Below are 24219 nucleotides of genomic sequence, written 5' to 3'. Positions count from 1 at the left end.
CAACTCTGTGGCCTCAAGAACCGTTACCCTTTCTCCACAACACTTACCCAAAACTGCAATATTTGCTTTCAGAACAATGCCTCCCAGCTAAATAAAGCAGCATGCAAAACAGGATGACAAACAAACATTTTTTTGTGGCAGATAAAAATGGTCAGTACAATTTTATATATACATTTTGTTCCCTTTTCACAATTTGGGTGTGTGTGTGTGTGTGTGTGTGTGTGTGTGTGTGTGTATGCCACCTACACAGAGTAGGAAAGCGTTTTCCTCTAGCCTACCTCTATAAAGTTCTTGTTGGCACTGTATTATTAAAATGGTGTTCTGCCATGCTTAAATACTAATAATAGTATCTATTATGGTCTGTAACAAAAGCTGAATCTGGATGCACTGCTTTTCACTTAGGCTTCAAAGTCAATATGAAACAGGCCTCGCCTCAGTAAAAAGGTAGAGGAGAGGCTGGGATCAGAAATTAAACTGAGGTTCACAGAATCCCATCTCAAAGGAGAAGTGAGTTTTAGGGGCGCTGAAATTCCTCTCCATCTTGGGATTAAAATCTGAGCCAGGAAGAATTCTTTGATTCTGTGCCAGACTTCCAACATGCCCTCTCACCACTCTCAGGATAACGAAGGTGTTCAGATAAAGGGAAGAAGGATGTTCAGGGGAGAAGATGGCTGCAACAGGACACCCAGGATGGTGGAGTGGGGAGAGAAAAAACTCTCTCCTAGATTGAAACTGACAAATGGGCAAGGAGACGGTATTTGTGATATGGGCATACACATTCAGCAAAAAATCTTAGAAGATGGCTGAAGATAGACAGCTTTTCCTGGGCTTGTATCAAAGTGGCTCAGAAGGCTCAGAAAATTAAATCTACACACACAGAGCAAATACCGTATTTTTCGCTCTATAAGACACACCAGACCACAAGACGCACCTAGTTTTTGGAGGAGGAAAACAAGAAAAAAAATATTCTGAATCTCAGAAGCCAGAACAGAAAGAGGGATCGTTGCGCAGTGAAAGCAGCAATCCCTCTTGCTGTTCTGGCTTCTGGGATAGCTGCGCAGCCTGCATTCGCTCTATAAGACGCACACACATTTCCCCTTACATTTTAGGAGGGAAAAAGTGAGTCTTATAGAGCAAAAATTACGGTAACTCTGCTTATTTTCAAGCCTGCCAGATTTCATTTCACCATCAACTTTCTGAAGTTAGAAGCAGTGCTCCAGTCCATCCACTGGCAAAGGCAAGGAGGGAGATATTTTCCTCCCTCCCCTCTCCATTGTTTGATATCCTGGTAGCATGCTGGGCAGAAGGTCTTATGCAGCCCTTGAGAAATATAATTTCCCCATGGGAACCTCTCTAGAGATGTCCTCTTTGAAAAGGTGGTAGAGAAGCCTGGGTGCTCTCCCCAGAAGCTATGCCTACCTGTGTGAAAGTAAATGGCAACAGGATGAAATCTCATGAACGAGGAGAGTGAAACAGGATGTGGGCACAGCTGGAAAACCAGGGATGGAAAGCAGGCAAAACTCCCTGCAGATCCGAACACGGGTCAGAAAGAAGGCGGGTGGCGCTGTGGGTTAAACCACAGAGCCTAGGACTTGCTGATCAGAAGGTCGGCGGTTCGAATCCCCGTGACGGGGTGAGCTCCCGTTGCTCGGTCCCTGCTCCTGCCAACCTAGCAGTTCGAAAGCATGTCAAAGTGCAAGTAGATCAATAGGTACCGCTCTGGCGGGAAGGTAAATAGCGTTGCTCTGGTTCGACAGAAGCAGCTTAATCATGCTGGCCACATGACCCGGAAGCTGTACGCCGGCTCCCTCGGCCAGTAAAACAAGATGAGCGCCGCAACCCCAGAGTCGGTCATGACTGGACCTAATGGTCAGGGGTCCCTTTACCTTAACCAAAATACACACCAACTGAGGGCACCGGGAACTGTGGTGGGAGCAAGACGACAGCAGACCTTCCCCTCCCCCAAACCCCAACATCTTCCCCTTTACATACCTAGGGCTCCAAGTACGACAAAGTGGTTCTCTCTGGGGTTGATAGTCTTATCATACGGCCGGTTGCCATACATGTGCGCCGCACTGTTCACCAGCCAAGTGGCGTTGAGGATTAAGGCATAGCGGAGGATGGCAGCCATGAAGAAGCTAGTGTGATACGTCTCCCCCCAGAAGTACCAAGGCACAGCAGCAGGGAAAATGAAGCACATGATCACCACGGAGGTTTTATAATGCCTGGGAAGAAAGATACGTGCATTGCAGTCAACAGATTTTGAGCTCTTTGTAGGGGATCACATTAAAATTCCAATGTTTGAAAAAGCTCCATTTCGAGTAGGCCCTCGCATTTTCCTGCAAGATTTCACTCTGCACTAAATATTTCCAATTCACGATCAGATTTTTAGCTCAAACCCCCAAGGTGTCAGTGGTTCAAACTACAGTGGTACTTTGGTTCTCAAACTTAATCCGTTCCGGGAGTCCATTCGACTCGCGAAACGGTTCAGAAACCAAGGCACGGCTTCCGATGGGCTGCAGAAGCTTCCTGCACTCAATCATAAGTCGCATCAGACATTCAGCTTCCGAAAAACGTTCGCAAACCACTCACTTCCGGGTTTGCGGCATTCAGGAGCTGATTGGTTCGGGAGCCAAGCCGTTCCAAGTACCAAGGTACCACTGTACTGTAAAGGTTGGAAATTTGGAATCTGCAGTTTTTCCACTATGAATGCTTATCTGATTTTCAGTGTATCTACGTTGGGCTCTACGTGGGGCTACCTTTGAAGGTGACCCGGAAACTGCAATTAATCCAGAATGCGGCAGCTAGACTGGTGACTGGGAGTGGCCGCCGGGACCACATAACACCAGTTCTGAGAGATCTGCATTGGCTCTCAGTACGTTTTCGAGCACAATTCAAAGTGTTGGTGCTGACCTTTAAAGCCCTAAACGGCCTCGGTCCTGTATACCTGAAGGAGCGTCTCCACCCCCATCGTTCTGCCCAGACACTCAGATCCAGCGCCGAGGGCCTTCTGGCGGTTCCCTCATTGCGAGAAGTGAGGTTACAGGGAACCAGACAGAGGGCCTTCTCGGTAGTGGCGCCCTCCCTGTGGAACACCTTCCCTTCAGATGTGAAGGAAATAAGGAGCTATCCTAGCTTTAAAAGACATCTGAAGGCAGCCCTGTTCAGGGAAGTTTTTAATATTTAACGCTGTACTGTTTTTAACACTTGATTGGGAGCCGCCCAGAGTGGCTGGGGAAACTCAGCCAGATGGGTGGGGTATAAATAATAAATTAGTAGTAGTAGTAGAAGAAGTAAACAAACAAACAAACAAACAAACAAATCCATTTTCTATCTTCTGGAAAAAGAAAGCAACCTCAATGGGAGCCCTTTGTTCACCTCCTTTGGAACATCACAACTTTGTCAGCCTTCAGGTCAGAGAGATCCAGCTTCTGTCCCTTCTCTTTGACATCAGGGTGTTTGCGTACCAGCAGCCAGCCGATATGAGAAAAGAAAAAGCCTCGCTTTGCGTTGTGGGGATCAGCATCCGTTTCAGAGTATTTGTGGTGGACACGGTGATCTCTGGCCCACTCATAAATGTCGTTCTGGTTGAAACACAAAGGCAAACACATTAGTCATGTTTTGAGCTGGACAACAGTCCTCCGCTTCCACAGCAATCCTTTCAGGAACATGGAAGATAAAAAATACTTCCTTGACTCATTCACCCTGAACGCAATGCTCTGAGAAGCCAGTGTGGTGTAATGGTTAAGAGCGATAGACTCGTAATCTGGTGAACTGGGTTCGCTTCCCCGCTCCTCCACATGCAGCTGCTGGGTGACCTTGAGCTACTCACACTTCTTTGAAGTCTCTCAGCCCCACTCACCTCACAGAGTGTTTGTTGTGGGGGAGGAAGGGAAAGGAGAATGTTATCCGCTTTGAGACTCCTTCGGGTAGTGATAAAGCGGGATATCAAATCCAAACTCCTCCTCCTAAGACTGGGGTCGGCAAGGCTTACCTTGCCTGGGCCGGTTCACTGCCGCGGAGCCCCCTCTGTGGGCCGGATCACAGGTGCAGGTGTGTGCATGCACCCGTGATTTTTTTTGTCTGCGCAGACGCGATTTTCGGCCATGCAAAAGTGAGTTCCCGCGCCGCACTGCACCGGTTTAGCACAGCGTGCGGTGACTCGCCAAGCAGGCAGCTCGGTTGCAGCTTGTGGGTCAGTAAAACGACCCCCATGGGCCGCTTGTGGCCCATGGGCCTTAGGTTACTGACCGATGCTCTAAGACAAGCAACTATTATTCCCATTTTACAGCAGGTGACATTGAGGCTGGCATGGATCTAGATGTGGCCTAGATTAACCAAGTTTCGGACCTGAATCCTTTCCGTACATGTCCAACACTTTTATAAGACATCTGAAGACAGCCCTGTATAGGGAAGATCTTAATGTTTGATGTTTTATTGTGTTTTCCATATTTTGTTGGGAGCTGCCCAGAGTGGCTGGGGAAACCCAGCCAGATGGGCGACATGTTAATAATAATATTAAAATATATAGGATGCGGGTGGCGCTGTGGTCTAAACCATCGAGCTTCTTGGGCTTGCTGATCGTAAGGCCGGCAGTTTGAATCCGCACAATGAGGTCAGCTCCCGTTGCTCTGTCCCAACTCCTGCCAACTCTAGCAGTTCAAAAGCCTTCTAGCGCAAGTAGAGAAATATGTACCACTGTGGCAGGAAGTAAACAGCATTTCCATGCCCTCTGGCACTTGTCACAGTGTCCCGTTGTGCCAGAAGCGGTTTAGTCATGCTGGCCACATGACCCAGAAATCTGTCTGTGGACAAACGTCGGCTCCTTTGGCCTGAAAGCGAAGATAAGCACAGTACCCAATAGTCTAATTCGACTGGACTTAACCATCTAGGGGTCCTTTACCTTTTACCCTTACTTTAATAATAATAATAATAATAATAATAATGATGATGATGATGATGATGTCACACTTGCCCTCAAGGACAAGTTCAATTGTTTTTTAAAGGAGAGGGGGAATTCTTTTAGATGTTTCAATAAAACTATGCATTACCGTATTTTTCCATGTATAACACGCCTCCATGTATAAGACAACCCCTATTTTGGGGGATTTCAAATTAAGAAGAGTTGTTAAGCTTTTTTGGGGGAGGATTTCCCACAGTTGTTGAGCTTTTTTTAGGGGGGGTTGCCGGAAATCACCCACCCAATCGCCACAGACAATCTGCCACTCATGACATGAACCAAGCACCAACCCCCCCTATGCAATATAAACTTATACACGGAGAAATACAGTTCTTTTGTTAAGAGATGGCAATACCCGCCAATGAATTTTTATGATGTTATGGTTTTAAAATTGGGGGTGGGGAACAAATTGGCTAAATGAGCTATCTTCAACTTTTTCAGATCCAGGACCCACTGGGGATCTATATCTTATTCTTTTACCATCTATTTGCATGGTGGTAGTGTTCCTGTTGCAACCCAACCTGGATCAGGCCACGACTCCCTAATGGATCCCCAGCTAACCAGTTGAAGACCAGTGAGCTAAATGAATCCTGTAGCAGAGAGCACGAAGGAATGCAAGGATATATATAGGACCCAGAAGTTTGCCGCCTTTAAATGGGAACCTTTGAAGATCCTGCCTAAATGTTTTAAACTGTACCAAACAACAACAGACATACACAACTCTCTAGTTGCACTCTGTCGTGTGCAAACCTGCGCCAAGTGACTTTTTGAAGCTTCATCAGGCAAATGTACCCAGTTAGAAGTGAAGAAGGATTAGCCCTGAAATGAATTTCTCAGTCTAGCGCTCCGTGCTTTGCTGGATTAAGGCAGTGTGTTAAAATCTAGATGGGAGTGCCCAATTAGAGTAGTAAATGGGAGCAGATTCCATGGCAGGGTGGAGATCGTTCCGTGATCTCCTGGCAGGTCAGCTGCTGCTGCTTACTGAGACAGGGAAGAGACAGGCGGAATCGACACCAGCGCTGTGCAAAAGCACCAGCAGGAAGATCGGATTAACCTCGCTGGTTAATCCTAGTTAGTCCATGCAATCCTAGTTATTTGTTTTAACCTAAACCCTTTGTTTTGACAGATTATTGAGCTCTCATCTGATCTTTTTGTCATTGGGGGTGGCTTTTACCCTTTGACTTAAAAATTTCAAATGCAGTGGTACCTTGGTTCTCAAACGCCTTGGTTCCCAAACACCGAAAACCCGAAAGGAAGTGTTCCAGTTTTCGAACATTTTTTGGAAGCCAAACTGATGCAGTTGTCGGCTCTTGTTTCCGGGGCGCCTGCACCAATCAGAAGCTGCGCCTTGGTTTTTGAACATTTCGGAAGTCAAACGGACTTCCGAAACAGATTAAGTTTGGCGCTTTTGTTTTTGCCCCTTATTTTGCATTCCTCTTTTTGAGGCTTTTTCGGTTAATTTGTTTTTGTGACTGTGTGGAAGCCAGTTCAGCTACTGATTGATTGATTGTGTGACTGCGGAAATGGATAAAAGCCCCCCATCCAATCAACGACCATCATCAGTGCAGGTAAGAATTATTTTTTTTTTAAAAAAATTATCATCTACAATACTGTCTTATTTAAAAGTACGGTACGTTGATGATTGTTTTCATTTTATGGGTCAATAGTCTCATTAGATAGTAAAATTCTTGTTAAATTGCTGTTTTAGGGGTTGTTTTTAAAAGTCTGGAACGGATTAATCCGTTTTGCATTACTTTCTATGGGAAAGCTTGCCTTGGTTTTAGAACACTTTGGTTTTGGAACAGACTTCCAAAACAGATTAAGTTTGAGAACCAAAGTACCGCTGTACAGAAAAAGGGAAATAAAAGTTACTGGGGGAAAGGGAGGGGGATGAGATACCAATTTTTTTGTACGAAATTCCAAGTTAGCCAAACTGCAGAAGGCATGTAGCCTTGTCTTTCCTCCCCTCATGTATCCATGACCCTGGAATCTGGCCATGTTAATCATCTCAAAATTCTTACCTGGAAAGCCATGGAGTTGATGATCGCCAAGAATATTCGGAGAGGCAGGCTGGCTTTGTAGGAACGGTGGCTCCAAAGGCGATGTGCTCCGGCTGTGATTCCCAGCCCACTCAAGACGAAGAGAACAAATACTGCGAACAAGAAAAGCGAGGGAGAGAGTGAATTTCGACTCTCTTGGGCGCAGGAATTTAATCCTAAGTACTCACAATTTTTGTTTAATCTGCAAGAAAGAAGGGCCTTTCTGTTGGCTAGGTTCAATTCTAATCCTTCTAACCTCCCTTGGGGTAGGCTTGCGGGTTTGGCAGAAGGAGATAGGATCTGCCCATGCGATGCCCACCTGGTGGAAACTCTAGCTCACATGGCCCTTAAATGTAAAATGTATGATGATCTCCGCCAACAATTTCTAGACCATCTATGTATTCCAACATGGAAACTAGAGACAGAGGTTATGCGCAGGTGACCAGGAGCTCACCAAGACAGTAGCTAAGTTCCTCTATTTGATTTTTTTTGTCCCCGGCGTATGCTACAGGATCCTGCCCTTGCTGGAAACCCACAGAGATGAGGCGGATCACTCGCCTTTTCTGCCCTTTGGTGGGTGACTGTGCCGCTGGGGTGGCGACGAGATTCCACTGGCCTATCTATTCTGAATGTATTCTGAATGTTCTTATGTGATGCCAATAAAGGTTACTTGACTTGACTTGAGAGAGTGAATTGGAAGAAGCTTACTTCAGCGTTATCCCACTGCAACTCACAAACGTAAGCATTGCTAAAAAAAACAAACCAATAATAAGGCCTGGAGGAAATTCAAGGACTATTTGAATAAAGATTGTAATATAAAAAAATTAGAAATTACTTGAAAGAAACAAAGAGGCCTAGGATTAAATTAAGTTATAATTAAAGAAATGGGATTTAGAATGTTAAGAAAAGTGAATAAGATGGACTATAATTGGAAATTGTTTTAGTTTAATAATGATATTGGAAAGCTGTTACTTTTAATTACAAGGAAACTCAGAAGGGAGGGATTTGAGGAAGTCAACCAAGATGTTTAAAAGGTTGGATTTGTGAAGAATTAAGTTTGTTGTTATTGTTTATCTGTTTATTGTTCCCCCTTCCCCCCTCCTTCTTTTTTTCTTTTTCTTTTTCTGTTTGTGTGTATCATTTTGCTTTGTGGTTTGTGTTATCACTGTGGAAAATCTAATAAATTTTTTATTTAAAAACAAAACAAAACAATAATAATATTTGAAGGAAGAACCTGGAGTTCGATTTGTTAGAGAAACAGAAGGCAAAGAATTGCCATTCAGACAGGTTTCACCCAACACTGCAAATCTGCGTCTGATCTTTTAGGGCATATCAAGAGATCCACTTCACAAACATCTGATTTCTTAATTGTTGTTATTTTTTTTGGCATACAGTATTTGTTGCATGAGATCCAGGCAGCTTTGGGCCGGAGACATCGCATATTTCCAGAACTAAATTATATCTTATTGATGGGGCAAATGCAATTATTTCCCAGCTAGCAAGGCTTTGCATCTGGCGTGTGAGTCATGGACCCCTCCTCAACAATATCACGGTGGGTTAATTGCACAACTCTTGCATGCATCGCAAGTGCAGAGTTTATTAAAAGGAGGCAATAGCAGAAGTTCTAAAAAGATAAGGAGAGTCATTAAATGTTTATGGGCAGGTCTAGTGCTGCAAGTCTTGTGGAAGGAGCAACCAAGCCACAGATTAACCACAAAGCAAGTGCGCTATGGATAGATAAGTCAAGAACAACAGATTGTAAGCTCTGCTGAGACAGCGGAGACTTCCTCTGTTACTAGATCAGCTCTCCTGCTTCTTTAGCTGCTCGTGTGGAAAAGAAAATTACCGTATTTTTTGCTCTATAAGACTCACTTTTCCCTCCTAAAAAGTAAGGGGAAATGTGTGTGCGTCTTATGGAGCGAATGCAGGCTGCGCAGCTATCCCAGAAGCCAGAACAGCAAGAGGGATTGCTGCTTTCACTGCGCAGGGATCCCTCTTGTTTTTCTGGCTTCTGAGATTCAGAATATTTTATTTCTTGTTTTCCTCCTCTCAGTGGCGTAGCGTGGGGGGTGCAGGGGGGCCCGGCCGCACCAGGCGCAACATCTGGGGGTTAGGGGGCGCAAATCCACGGGTTAGGGGGTGCAAATTACTTGCCTTGCCCCGGGTGCTGACAACCCACGCTACGCCACTGCCTCCTCTAAAAACTAGGTGCGTCTTGTGATCTGGTGCGTCTTATAGAGCAAAAAATACGGTACCTATTTTTTAATGTAAATTGAAATGTATAGCCCACCTTTCTAGGAAAAAGGCACACTGGACATCTTTAAACTGAACAACTTCTTAAAACAACATAAATGGGAAATGTAAAGGGACAACCAAACAGTCAGAAGAGGCAGAAACAGAAGAGCAAAAAGCCAAACTGAGAAAAAAAGACCCTTTAAAACACCTACTGAAATAATACAGCTTTTGATGCTTCCTTAAAAGCTGGCAACTAGTGGTTGGGGCTGGGGAGAGAAACCATAATTTGGCTGGCAGTGCCAATCCTGATATGGGAATCAATAGAAGACTGCATTTCAGCTTCTAGAAGCAGGGGATGCTCCGAAACCTGATCGCTCTGCTTGCAAAACCTGATCCTCTGCTGCGTATAGGAATAGACAGCATGCATAGCTGTCGCAAGGGACTGTTATTGTGCTCAAGTCACTTGGGCAGAAACAGCCTTGCTGCAGCTAGTGCTGAAAATCCCCCTGCTTCCTAGAACCCCAGGTGTTAACTCTGCTTTGAATCGAATCACTAATTGCAGACCCTCCAAGTGTCCCTATTCTCCAGGGACAGTCCCGGATTTTCAGTCCCTGTTCCTGGGACTGGAATGTCCTGCTTTTCCTTAGGACACCCCTATTTTCGTTGGAGAATTGTTGGGAGGGTATGGTACGATTTCCCTATTTTCACTGGAGAAATGTTGGAGGGTATAGAGTTATGTGCCCCTGAGCCAAGGAGATAAGTAACTATACAACCTTTAGAAGACCTCTGAAGGCAGCCCCATATAGGGAAGTTGTTTAATGTTCAATGTTTTATGTTTTTATATGTGTTGGAAGGTGCCCAGAATGACTGGGACAACCCAGTCACATGGGCGTGGTATAGTAGTAGTATTATTATGGATTAGTAACGGTAAAGGGACCCCTGACTGTTAAGTCGGGTAACGGACGACTCTGGGGTTGCGAGGAAGCTGGCGTTTGTCCGCAGACAGCTTCCAGGTCATGTGGCCAGCATGACTAAGCTGCTTCTGGTTCACCAGAACAGTGCACGGAAACGCCGTTTACCTTCCCACCGGAGCGGTACCTATTTATCTACTTGCACTGGTGTGCTTTCGCACTGCTAGGTTGGCAGGAGCTGGGACAGAGCAAAGGGAGCTCACTCCATTGCGGGGATTCGAACCGCCGACCTTCCGATCGGCAAGCCCAAGAGGCTCAATGGTTTAGACCACAGCGCCACCCGCATCCCTTATTATGGAATAGGACGTCCCTATTTTCATCAGAGAAATGTTGGAGGGTATGTGAGAGGGAAAGTCACCTCCCACTGTTTGTAGCAATGATATCGCTGCTAGTCTCCTAAATTGGATGCTTGAAACGATGGCCTTGAAATGATGCTGAAGGATTGTTAACACAGTCAACCTAGAGGGATCAATTGTGAGGACAGACCGTATAACTAGCACATCTGAAACCCAGAAGGCAGTGCTGTTCTCGAAGCACAATGGCTTCTCAGGGGAAATGACCAAAACATTGTCTTTAAAATTGGGCTCCTTGTTCAGAACAAAGGGCCTTTGTGGGGACTCAGCTGATGCCGAATATTTCGGCTTCTATTGTGAAAAATCTGAGTCAGCTGGACCAAAATAAACAACAAGAAACAAAAACAGAACATTTATCCCTTGTTCCTTGTTTCCAGGCCTTTCATTTGGGGCCGCTTTAAGTTCTCAATATGTAACTTGGGGTTGCCTCCCTCTTTTTAAAGAGGGCAGCCCCACAGGTTCACCTGATTAGTAAGTGCAAATTGCCCCATTACGGCCCAATTCCAAACACCCTGGTTGATGGCTCCATACAGAGCAGTTTGCACATCAACTTTGGGCACAATCAGCTCTTGTAATCTGTTATCATTATTGCTGCTGGCGGCGTCAAATCACATTTTAAACATGGCAGTATAAAAAAAGTATCTCCATAGCTTTGTCTATAAAGATCTACATCTACCACAATAAAAAAGAGAAGATAATAAGCAGGGGCCGGTTATTATGTACGGGTTATTATGTGTACTAATCAATGCCCAGGAGCCAGTCCATTCTGCAGTATGTGAACAGTGAGGATCAGAGAGTAAAGGGGATAAAGTTCTTCCAGTTACCAGAAATCAGACATTCATATCTTTCAGAATTCAGGCAATTCAAAGTGGGGTGGCATTTTGTGGTTCCTCAGCTGTTCTTTGCAGTGATGCAGCAAGGCGGATATTGGGACAAGGGCAAACAGGCTGAGGCCTGGAAGAGGCTATCTTGCCAGTTTCAGAATGTCACCTGATGTCAAATGTGTTTCCTCCCCCCTCCCCCCCAAAGGCTTTGTCATTGTGGCTATCAATGGGATTTTATAGCTGCCATAGGTTCAAACTACTGAGCTGAAATTTATTTGAATTTAAAACATTGGCTGGGTAAGTGGCTGGCTGAAATAGATTGTCCTCCTCCTGCATTAAAGGGATGGAGTTCCTGGAGTTTCTCCATTGTTATTTGTTTGTTTATGTACTGCATTTAGACTCCACCTTTCTTCAAAGGGCTCAAGGTGAAAGACAGGGTTTTCATCCACCAAATCTGCAACTGCATCTCACCCAGAATACATTTCCCATCTTTTCCATCTGAGATAGGAAGCAGACCAGTGGTCATTCTCACTCATCATTGAGAAGACCTTCAGGGTCATAAATAGGGTTCTCTTCCCCCAATCATACTTCAAGATGCTAGGCATTGATCTTAGGAACTTTTGTATGTTGCATTCCTACAAGGAGGGCATATTTCAGAAGGAGAGAACATTGAAAATAGCAGCGTTCTCAAATCGAGAGCATGGACGTTTCCCAGAAGGAATGTTAAGAGACACACCCCATAAATATTAGTTTCTCTGAAACTGCCCTTTGAAAGCATGCAACAGCATCCACTCTGAGGTGGAGATGCACCCTTGGCTGGAATTGGCTACGTATCCCTATGAAGTCTAAACAAAGCAGCCTCTCTGCTAAAGCTTTCTAAAGAGCAGAGTTTCAAAAGGGATAAAAAGAAGAAACCCCAATGTTCACATTGTAGGGAGGAGAGTATTTATTTTGCTTCCTATGCTGTTTATTCGCAAGTCACCCAAGAAGTGGCCATTTTAGAGGCGTGTGTGTGTGTGTGTGTATCATAGCTGTCAACTTCTCCCTTTTCTTGCAAGGAATCCTATTCGGAATAAGGGAATTTCCCTTAAAAAAGGGAAAATGTTGACAGCTATGGGGAGAGGAAGAGAGAGAGCCTTCTATGGCCTGCATCAGGTGTAGTGGTTGGTCTAATGCCCTCAAGTGGTAGCAATTTACTATTTGGTGCGAGTTTATGGAGGCAAACCACTCTAAAAGTCTTTCTTTGCCTCATTGCTTTCGACAAGCATAGTGAAACGTTTGTTTTTCTAGTGGAAAATAGGATGTCGAAGAGTATTTCACGTTTCTTTTTAAGGGGATGGCATGGATGTCAGGATTTGAGTACAGTGGTACCTCGGGTTACAAACACCTCAGGCTACAAACACTTCAGGTTACAGATTCTGTTAACCCAGAAGTAGTACCTCGGGTTAAGAACTTTACCTCAGGATGAGAACAGAAATCGTGCAACAGAGGCATGGCGGCAGCAGGAGGCCCCATTAGCTAAAGTGGTACCTCAGGTTAAGAATGGTTTCAGGTTAAGAACGGACTTCTGGAACAAATTAAGTTCATAACCAGAGGTATCACTGTATTGGTTTTTGTTTATATCTTCAGTCCACTATTTTGTCCATTTCATTAGGAACATATGCACAGCACATGGTCTCTTAGGACAGTTTAGCTGTGCACATGTCCAGTGGAGGGATGGAATCAAAAAGAAAACTGCTTGCAATTCTACTGAGAAGGAATAGCCTTCCTGAAAGATATCAAACAGACCTGCTTTCATGCTGTGCGTTGTATTCAACTAAGTCATCCTCAGAAGTCACTCATCAACAAGATTAACTTTTGCATGTGACGTCTTAATACCTTAAAACTGCAATCTGCCTTGGGTGTCTTGGCAGACATATACCGGTAAACGCAATAAGTAAACTTAACAAATGAGGCCAGCTTAGGGTTCAGCGGGAGCATCAGATTGGCTCTGTTGGCGTGTTTGCACCGCACTGACCTCCCCAATGCTTCTCCCTCTCAGTAAGCAATAGTGACTCATCTGCCATGACCCTAACATAGTAACTCTGGTGAGCTGCCCCCAAAAGGGTTAACCAGCTCAGGTGTAAAGGGACTTTTTTAAAAAAAGACTCTGCGCACAAAAATCAGCTTACTAAATATTTTTTTTAGAAGGAAAGGATGTGTATCTTAATGGCTATGAGGGTATTGGCAATCCAGATGGGCCTTCCAACTGCTTTGAGGAGGGAACTTAAGTGTTTGCTACAATATGCTTTTGAACTAATTAAAAAAACACAACCACAATGCTTCCCGATGGAGCCTGTTCCTGTGTTCACAGGTGGTAATTAATTCTCCTCGAGGCCCTCTGAGAGCAAGGCTGAACACGGCAACGATGAGAGACAGATCCCATTGCGCAGGAGGTCAGAAAACAGAGCAAAACAAGCAGGCAATTCCTTCAGAGGGAAATCAACACGTTCTTTGCTTACCCCACACCAAGGTGGCAAACTTCGCTGTAGGGGTGAGCCAGATAGCTGCGTACAGTGCACTTAAATGGAGGAGAGACATAAGAATTATGTTCCTCCAGACGTATCTCTTCTGCGGCTTGGGGCCTTCTTTCTCACGATAAGTCTCGTCGAAAACGTCATCCGTCATCTCTCTGTGAGGTCCGATGTCATCATGGGTGGAGCGGACCTTCTCCACGCTGGTTGCCCCATTCTGGGCCACACGAGCGAAGGCAGTGGTGGTGGAGAAATCCGAGGGGAGCTGGCACAAGAGGCAGAGAAAGGGAAACAAAAACCAAAGTCACAAAGAGAAGAATTGGAACCAAAGCTCTTGTTATGTTAGGCAAATCCACAAGCGGCTAAATGGCTCCTGGGTCCTCAGGCACATTCAGGCAGAGATGGGCCATGTTGAGAAGCCACTGCTAATTGTGGTTGCTTGTAATTATCATCATTTAAACAAGCTGGCTAGAAACCAAGGTATCGTGGCACACGGCCACTTCTTTTCTACACATAAGCAAGATGGCAACCTTCATTTAGTGCGGCAGTTCTTTCAGACTAGTGACTGCCATCATACAAGGAAACAGGCCAGTGGTAACTATTCCCAATCAATCCATTTTGACCTTATGCAACTGTCCCAATAAAGCATCAGGTGATCAGTGATATAACCCTCCCTCTCATAAACAACACAAAGCATTTATCTAAATTCCAGATCTTAATTCTTCCTAATTGCTGGCACTTCGATCGAAAGGACACCAAATAGATTATTTCAGAAGTGACTCGCACTGTCACACCATCAGAAGGTTTCAAGAAAGGCGACATGACCTGATGAGAGGCTCGTCGGAGAACAGAGAAGATCAGGAGACAGGCTCCAGCCGGGCGCAGCTGGCAGCAGGGAAGTCATTCTCCAAAGCTGCCTCCTCCTCCGGACTGGCAAATAACACTGAGATCCCGCCCACATGAGAAAATCACAATGCAAGCGGGAGCAGGCACTAACATGGTGCAAAATGCTACTCTTGAGACCTGCCATATACCGTAGTTTTCGCTCTATAAGACGCACCAGACCACAAGACGCACCTAGTTTTTGGAGGAGGAAAACAAGAAAAAAAATATTCTGAATCTCAGAAGCCAGAACAGCAAGAGGGATCGCTGCGCAGTGAAAGCAGCAATCCCTCTTGCTGTTCTGGCTTCTGGGATAGCTGCGCAGCCTGCATTCGCTCCATAAGACACACAAACATTTCCCCTTACTTTTTAGGAGGGAAAAGGTGAGTCTTATAGAGCAAAAAATACGGTATTAAGCCTCTTCTCACAGCAATGGGTACCAGACCAGGAGCAGTGGCATGAAGCATTTGCCCTATCCCCAGAGGTGCCAGAGCTTACCACGAATTTTCCCCTTATTCTCTTAGGATGGCAACAGTGCACACCAGAGAGGTGCCGGAGCTGAGCTCCAGTGAGCTCTGGCTGGGGAAAAAAAGCCCCATATATAACAAAGGGTGAGGACAGTAACATTTTCTCATCTTGATTTTCATTCCTGTACAGTAAAGGTTTGCTATCTACGTTAGCATTTGATTGACGTTGGAGTGAGAATGAGTTGAGAAATAAGACTTATTTGATATTGATTGATATCAATCATATTGATATAGGAATGTATTAGATAAAATGTAAAGAAATATACAATAATAAGAGTGCAGTCATTTGTAAAAAAAGGAATATACAACAGGATAGACAGGAAGTCTTGTGTGTTGGTATGTATATGATTTGGGGGGTGTTTTTGTTTTTTCTCTTTGTTCTTTTTTGTTGTTGTTTCATTTTCTTTCTAGGTATATAAATTTTGTATATATTTTTTGTATACATGTTGGAAATTATACTATAGTAAGTCCTGTAATGTAATATGACAACGTTTACCGTTGCATAATTAAAATGCAAATTCAAAAAATAAATAAATGATTTTCATTCCTGGGATGTCTTGCGTTTCCTGATAGGTCATATTCAAAGAAACTCTGTACCAGATTTCCCCTCTTGATTTCCCCTTCTTTTCCTAACCATGTTTGTTGCTCTTCTAAAGCCTTCACAGCAACCAAAGAAGGGATGGTCAATGTTGTGCCTTCTGCATGTTTTGAACTCCAAATCCCATCAGTCCCAGCAGTGGATGATGGGAGCTGTAGTTCAATAACATATCATGCCCCCTTATGATGACTTTAGCTGGATGTCACCGTACGGTAGAAAGAAAATGGGCATGTTAAATTAGTCCAGTCAGCATCTGCATTAGATTTGAATTCTTTTTGTATATTAAATTATTGTTTGTTTGTCTATACAGTATATTGAAATCTTTGGCACAGAAGGAAATAACAGTCATCAATGGGGAAATGAAATGATCTGTTTATTTGCTTTATAAATCATTCACTGGAGGGAAAATCAGAACACTTTGCAGCATTAATATATGAAGCTGTACAATAAAGGCCACACCGAGAAAGTGGTGGGAAAATGTATTCTTAATTGCCTGCATTAGTATGAGAGAAAAGAAAAAGTTTTCAGCTGGCATTTGAAAGGTGAGGCGATATGCAACATGCATAAAAAGGTAAATTAAAAACAAAATTTAAAAGAAGCAAGGCCACACACATAGAGAGAGCCCAAGGAAAAGATAAATAAGGAGCTGAAATAAAATTGTAAAGATAATTATGTCATGCAAATAATTTAAGAGAATGTCTTCTGTTTGAGGTTTTTATTGCAAACAGCTTCGAGACAGGAAGCGATTCGTAAATGGAAATAAATCAGCCTGGCTTTCTCTAGACAACTCCAAAACAGCTCTACAGAGGTTCCTGTATAGTCTTTTGAGCTGGCTGTAATGATGTCTATTGCCTCTGACCGGTAGGGAGAGACAGAACAATGAAGGCATCAAAAGGGCTGGGACTGGCAGGAGGGCCCCTTCCCCCCCCCCACACCCCATAAAATCTCTCCACCTCATCACCTCAGCCCAGAACCACAATGACTAATGTGCTCTCCTCACCCTCACCCCACAGCCACCTCCGCCAATCAAAGGAGCTTACACAGACTGTACCAAAACTACACACGAGGAGGACCCAGGAAGGTTGGCTCCTCCTACTCCTCCTCAGTCCCTGGTTCCAAAAATAATAATAAGCCTGCAGTTAATTGCAGTGACAGCTAAACGAACTGCTTGCCTCTGGGCGACCAGGTTTTCTCGCTAGGGATAGAGACTGAGGGAACCTTGTGGGTATGTTGCAGGGGGCTGCAAAAACCCATCTAGGTGCTGGGAGGAGTCTCCCCACGGCTTCTGGCTTCTAAAGCTGGCCTGGTGAGAGTGATAACATCAGGACTGGTCCTGTCGTCATGCTTTAATCCCAAAGTTAGGCACGGTTCGGCTCATCCATTTCAGTGAAGCTGCAGGGTGATGAACGCTGTAATCCTGACACCCACTTCCCTGGGAGCAAGCCCCACTGAACCCACTAAGCTTACTTCTGAGAAGAGAGGCATGGGATGGAGCCCTTACGCAGCCTGGAAGCAACCCTGCTAAGGCAGGGTCGTAAGCTGCTTTGAGGGATTTCCCTTTTCTTTTCTTCTAAATATATCCAGAGGATTGGAATATATGCACAATTATATAAATAGGTATGCAAATTACAAGCGCACAGGAGAAACAAGAAATAGTTTCCATGTGGAAAACGAAACAGGACAACAACAACAAAAAATATATTGTGTACATTGCAAAAAAGGGGAGGAAATTGTTATTGTAGTTAATCAGACATTAACCTAATATGGTATTTTTTATTTTTACAATCAAATGGCGTGCAAATTTTGTGAAATGAATGACATAAAATAAATACAGTGGTACCTCAGATTACAAACACCTCGGGTTAAAAACACTTTGGGTTACAAACTCCGCTAACCCGGAAGTAGTACCTCGGGTTAAGAACTTTGCCCCCGGATGAGAACGGAAATCGTGTGGCAAGGCCCCACTAGCGAAAGCGCACCTCAGGTTAAGAACGGTTTCGGATTAAGTACAGACCTCCGGAACGAATTAAGTTCATAACCTGTGGTACCACTGTAATATGTTTCTGGTCAGAATCCAGAAATTCTGGTGTCACAGAATCACAGAATTCTGGTGTGATCCATGAAAGGTTTGGGACATACAAATCTGGTGCAGCATTGCAGTAGCCAGGCATTAAGATCTTTCAGATGGGCTCTTTTTATCATCGTGACTTTGGTAACCATTCGGTGACACAGGAGAAGGCCTTCCCTGTGGTGGCACCCCAAATGTGGAATACCCTCTAGCCTGAGTTATGTTTGGCACTCACTTTAGCTCAGTTACAGCATCAGCATAAGATCTGGCTATTCTGCCAGGCTATTCACCACAAGCTGTTAACTCTGCAGCGCAACAGTTAGCAAATTAGACGCTCTGTGTTTTACAGTGGCTGTTATTGTTTTATCTCATTTATTCTCATCTCACTAACTGAATGATTGCTTCAGCTGCAGCCTCCTTGCTTTGTGTGGGTGGCTCATGTAATTTGGAGCCTTCAAAAAATGAGGGCTCAAGCTTGCCCAAGTAGACAGGCTTCCCTGTCACACCTTAAGAGAGATGCAGGAGAAGCAGGGATGATGTAACAAAGGGGGAGGTGATGCAACAAGGAGTGACAGGAATGTGATGGAAGGGGTAGTGCGGCCCCCTCTCCCTCCTTGTGCAATGGTAACCACATAAGGGGAATAATAATAATAATAATAATAATAATAATAATAATAATAGTTATTTATACACTGCCCATCTTGGCTGGGTTTCCCCAGCCACTCTGGGCAGCTTCCAGCACATATAAAAACATAATAAACAGGAATGCCAAAGAAAGCTCATTGGGGAAGATCTACCCTTCCATTCTGTCTGAGAGTCCAAAGGCTCCCACCTTTTTCTACAAACCAATTAGCATTGCTATAGTATCAACGTGATGGTAAGTTGCAAGGGACACAATTCAAAGTCAAACACTTCTTAAGTCCCATCCGTTCTAATGGAGAATTTAAAAAGATCTAGGCTGCAATCCCGTGTGATGCACACACGGAAGGAAGGAAGGAAGGAAGGAAACCCCACTGAACAATGTGAATCAACATTGTTTGATACAGAGAATCACTGAGATGGTAACTGGGCCTGCAGTCCTAACTGCAGTCTACAGAGAAGTCCGTACTGTATTGTAACTGCTTTAGGGGGTGTGAGATTACAGTCTAATTTGTTAGGATTGGGGCAACCAGTGTTTTGGAAACAGCTTTGAGCCTCTGGGACACGACGGGCTATTTCTAGCAAGAGAAATTAATAAGGAGCGTTACTGCATTTAATATGAAATGAACACTGGAGTCGAGAGTTCCTTTTTTACGATGGTCCTGGAGAATACAGAATGACTAACTCGTTGCCTTTTAACAGACCAGTTTGCATGGAGGAAAATTTAAAAAATAAGCAGCTTTTTGTGTTTCATAGAACTTTTGGTCAAATGTATTTCTATTAGCAGCAACATTTATTAACAATATTGCCTGAGGGCATGTGAGACCACCACCTAAGGAGGTTTGGCTCCTGGATATTTGAAAGCCAGGGAACCAGATGTGCACTGTAGCAAGTTATGAGTAACATAAAAAATTGGCCACTCATGCAAGAACACGCTAGTATTATCACTTTCCTTTCCTGGCGTTGAGACAACACAGATGCTTAGCTTGTGTAGATCTGTGGCACCTATGCGGTTCCACCCCATCCGCCAAAGGCTGCCTGCCGTTTTTGACTGGACAGGTATTGCCAGCGGAAGAGGCTTTTGAGAATGACCTGGATGCTCTCTCAAGCATGCTAAAGGCAGGTTGGCAGCCGAAACCGCATTCCTAAAGGCCAGGTGGCCTCCCGGGAGTAACCTGCTCATTCTATAATCTTGCTAAAAGCCCTGGCAAGGCTACCCTTTTCGCCGAAAGCTCTTCTGCCACAGAGAAACTAACGTGCACGTTTCAATCCGGGGGCGCGTTGCAAAGGAGCTTGCTCGCAAGTAAATGCAAATTGAGACTGCAGCCTGTCATACTCGGAGCTGCAGCTGGGCTGCCAGGACCGCAGTGAGGCATCGGGTGAAAAAGAAGATCCAGCCAGTGGCGCAGTCGTGGCTTGGAGAGACTGGGTTCTCTCCCTCTAACGCAGCGCATACGTGTTTACTCCCATGCAAACCCCACTGCCTTTAAGAGGGTTTGCTCCCAGGAAAAATCAAAGAAGGCTGCAGCCGGCAGCTTTCCCCACCGACTCCATCACAAAAGCCGCCGCCAATGGCCCGGCTAGTGACGCCCCCCTGCCTCGCTCCGCGGCGCGCATCGCCAGCGATTGCGCAGCGCCTCCGCCCCCTTGCGCACAGAAGCAAAAACCAGGTCGGGCTGTGGAAGGCCTGGCTGCAGGGCAAGACCTCGGTGCGGGGCTTGCATTATTCACACGGCTTACCCTCTGGTTTAAGGAGGTGCGCGCAGGGAAAAGACCGGAATGCTTTGGGGTTTGTTTTTTTAATGGACGTTTTTGCAGGGCCTTTCGACGCGGCCATCAAAGAAGGATGATAACACTAAAGGAAAGGGATGCTTGGGGAAATGGACCTGCTCTGGGATGCTGGGAGGGAAGGGAGAAGTAGGCAGGCAGGAAGGAAGGATGCTGATCCCCGGCACTTGCCCAGGAAAGGATGCGGACCGGGCTTTCCAAACCAGGGGGTCGGATGCAAAAGGAGCTCTCCACTCACCCCCATCCCGCGGGACAGGCAGCAACGACCTACCAAGGGGGGTGGATGAGTCGTCAGCCGCTCTGGGTTGCCTCGGGCAAGAGAAAGCGACTCACCATTTTAGAAAAATAAAATAAAAATTATTAAGGAGGAGGAAGCGGCGCCTTACCTCCCCGTGGGCTAGTTGGGCAGGCATCGGAATAGGGCTTTGTGCTGCTCTTCCTCCGGCGCGATGCTCTCTCGGCGATGCTCTTTCCCGGCTCCGCTGGTGCGCAGCTGCCTCCAAGTCCCCACGCTCCTTTGGCTGCTGTGCGCGCTGGTGCGCAGCTATTTAAGTTGCCCGAGCCCTGAACGCGAGTAACCCCCCAGGAGGTGCCCGGTCTCTCTCTGGCCCTTTGTTTGCACGGCGATGATGTCCAGCGGCGCACCACGGGGCGATCAGGGTCCGTCCACTCTGCGCAACTCCGCCGAAAAGGATGCCTTGACGGGTCCGGTGGCGCCGCTTAAGTGGAGCGCAGCTGGGCGCAGAGGCGATCAGGAGGCTGGTACCTTGGCACTTGGAGAGAGCCTCCCATTGGTCGCCGGCACTTTGGTGCCACCTCGCTGCGCGCTCCGCATTGGCTGCCCGCAATCTGCTGTTGGACGGCGCCGTTGGCTGCGGAGGGACTCCGTTGCATGCATGGCCCTCGCATGGCCAGCCGGGTGCGCAGCCGGCGCGTCAGCCGGGACTTTCCCCTTAGCAGCTGATGCGCCGCCGGGGAGAGGGAGAGGTTAGGAGGGAAAGGGGGCGTGCGCGCGCGCGCCCGAGAGGCTTACGCCGCTCCCGGAACCGGGAAGGCAATGACCGACAGTGACCTCCGCCGGCAAAGTGGGTCACGAGGTCCTCCCTTCTGTGGGGCGGTGCAGACCCCGAGCTCGCTCCCCACGCGTTTGGAGCTCAGTGAGGCGTTGGCAAGCGGGCGCCGGGGTGCGCAGCCCTTGGCGCGTTGGAAGTGCCCTGCCCAGGCGTGCCAACTTGAATATAATATGGGTTGGGAGGCAGGCAGGCAAGCCCTGTCCCGCATCAATCACAAGACGTGGTGCGCACCATTTGAATGCCCATCAGGGGTCATGTTGGGGGGGCAGGCTTTTGTTGGAGCGGGGAGAATCTCAGATTTGTCTTGATTTGTATTGGTTGGGGGGGGGGCAACTGCCCCCATAACGCCCCGCCCCCGCGCGCGTAGCCAGGATTTATGTTAGGAGGGCAGAACCTCAGTTAAGTATTTTTATTTTATTGCCTACACCCATGTCAGGAGGGCCAACTTGAATAAAATATTGGAGAACCAGGTAAGCCCCTTTCTACATAATCAGTCGCGTGACACAGCACACACACATCGTTTGAATGGCAATGCCCATATTGCAGGCCCCCCCCCCCAATATTTTATGGCGGGGGAGGGACATTGTCCGCTAGGAGTTAGGCTGGCAGTATGTTCTAAAAATGGGAATCGCCAAGAAACGTCCAAAAATCTTAACACACTCCCGTATGGGCTCTGAAATGAAGCCAGTGAAATCTTTTTGCCTGGGCAGAAAGATGCAATTCCGGTGGTTGCCACACATTGGTCCAAAGGGGCCTCTGTGTGTCCTTTCCTTGCTGCTGTTATGGAGGGGAATTTAGAAACACGCAGACTTTTCACCCAGCCCGATTTCTGAAGTCACTTCTCTCTTTTGCAGCCCCACCTTGAACCCCTCATTTTACCCTCCAAGACCATACCTCCCTCTTCCTTTGGGGCAAGCCCCCTTGTACACAGACCACCTCCACGGTGGCTGCTGCGGTCTTCCTTCACCCAAACATTGCAGTGACTCATTGCAATGTTTGTTCCAAGGGGACAGCTGGGTGGTGAGGCCCGTAGAGCAGGAGGGGTGGGCAGGGAGGCAGAATCAGTAGGTACAGAGGGGACCCCCGAGGCCGAAAGGACACCGGAACCAGAGCCGCGATCGAGCGGGCCAGTTGCGCCAGACCAAACAGCCCCATCACAGCCAGCAGCCTCGGAACACGAGCCAGAACCAGAACCCCTGACCAGGGAACACCCCAGGCCGCAACGCATACGTAGGAGGCTGGTGTACCTTGAGGACTACGAATGAATGCAACCTCCCAGGCAGGACTGGAACTTAGAGGGAAGGGGTATTATGTACTGAGCTGAATCCTAGTTCAATAGGATCCAGAATGCAGCAGTCTGATTAGTCCGCAGGAGCTACCCAATCCAGCTCTAGGTGGAAGTGAATCAGCAACCTGATTGGCCTGCAGGAGCAGCCAATCAGGGGCCTGGAGGAAGTGAATCCACAACCTGATTGGCCTACAGGAGCAGCCCGGAATTAGCCAATCATGCAGGGTCCGTTGTGTAAATAATGTTTATACAGTGGTACCTCTAGATACGAACGGGATCCGTTCCGGAGCCCCGTTCGTATCTAGAAGTAAACGTAACTAGCGACGGCGCGTCTGCGCACGCGCGCGATGCCTTTCTTCTGCACATGCGCGTGACATCATTTTGAGCGTCTGCGAATGCACAAACGGCGAAACCCGGTAGTAATGCGCTCCGTTTCATTCATTGCTACTACAAGCTGAATAAAGAGCATGAAATTCACACTCAACTCCGAGTATATTTCACTTGCCTTCTGCCCTAATATCAAGCCACCGTCCCTTCCAATTCTGCAGCTCTGCTTGTGTGCACACCCGATACTTGCCGTGTTTTAAGAACCTTAGGGTTAAATTCTCAGTTTGTTCAGATAGAGAAGGTGAAAGTCAGTTGACAGTTGCTTTGTTTACATGGGTGTTTGCTTGCTTGTTAATAAAACAGCTCGCCTTCCCAATTTCCACATGGGATCTGTGACTTCATGTTGAAGACAACATATTGTGGGAAGGGATTATGGGATATTTCAGGGCTGTGCATACTTTATCCTCCCTCTCACGGTGAAGGTTCAATTTCTCTCCTCTGTTGTGCAACCGGCTTCATCTTCAGGCATCATGACCTGACTGGTCCCTTCCAATTCTACGATTCTATGATATTTTTGTTTTCTCCTCTCCCCCAGTCTCTTCACAGAAATCCCGGGTTGTGATGCGGCAGTAGAAATCCTCCAGTGTCGACTGCATGAGGACATCCTTTCATTTTACATTCCCCGGGATCATTTTGAACATTTTGTTCAGTGTTGGAGAATGAGTAGAATGTCTGAACCTGAACCTTTCAAGAGTCCTGGGAGCCCAAGATTCTGGGACCAGGATTCCCAGAGATAGCACCCCCTTAGCCAGAGTATTCTTCCCAGGGGTCCCAACCCCCAGTTCCAGCACACAGTTACACATTTTCCAAAGCAACTACGGTAGTACCTTGGGTTAAGTACTTAATTCATTCTGGAGGTCCGTACTTAACCTGAAACTGTTCTTAACCTGAAGCACCACTTTAGCTAATGGGGCCTCCTGCTGCTGCTGCACCATCGGAGCACAATTTCTGTTCTCATTCTGAAGCAAAGTTCTTAACCTGAAGCAATATTTCTGGGTTACCGGAGTCTGTAACCTGCAGCGTATGTAACCTGAAGCGTATGTAACTTGAGGTACCACTGTACTCTATTCCAAA

At 46.3% G+C, this 24219-nt stretch overlaps 1 protein-coding gene across 2 annotated transcripts in view; it reads right to left on the bottom strand.

Annotated features, from left to right (window-relative positions):
• Nucleotides 1-21354, bottom strand: part of SCD (stearoyl-CoA desaturase) — a 28778-nt gene extending 7424 nt beyond the window's left edge. The window contains exons 1-5 of one of the 2 annotated variants that reach the window (XR_014564043.1): nt 20784-21153; nt 13884-14160; nt 6982-7112; nt 3379-3584; nt 1993-2225 (exon numbers count right to left, since the gene is read on the bottom strand). Coding sequence is in view for 1 of the 2 variants with exons in the window: in XM_083738503.1 (XP_083594629.1) it covers nt 1993-2225; nt 3379-3584; nt 6982-7112; nt 13884-14160; nt 20784-20810 (874 nt within the window). In the remaining variant the exon portion in view is untranslated. Of the gene's footprint in view, nt 1-1992; nt 2226-3378; nt 3585-6981; nt 7113-13883; nt 14161-20783 lie in introns of both variants that reach the window. The other variant, XM_083738503.1, reaches the window with a different exon arrangement.
• Nucleotides 21355-24219: the final 2865 nt, after the last annotated feature.

The sequence above is a fragment of the Podarcis gaigeae genome (genome assembly GCF_964106915.1).
Source record: "Podarcis gaigeae genome assembly, chromosome: 5".
NCBI classification, from domain to species: Eukaryota; Metazoa; Chordata; class Lepidosauria; order Squamata; family Lacertidae; genus Podarcis; species Podarcis gaigeae.
Note: the sequence above shows the minus strand (reverse complement) of the source record. Positions and strands in the feature narration are given on the sequence as shown.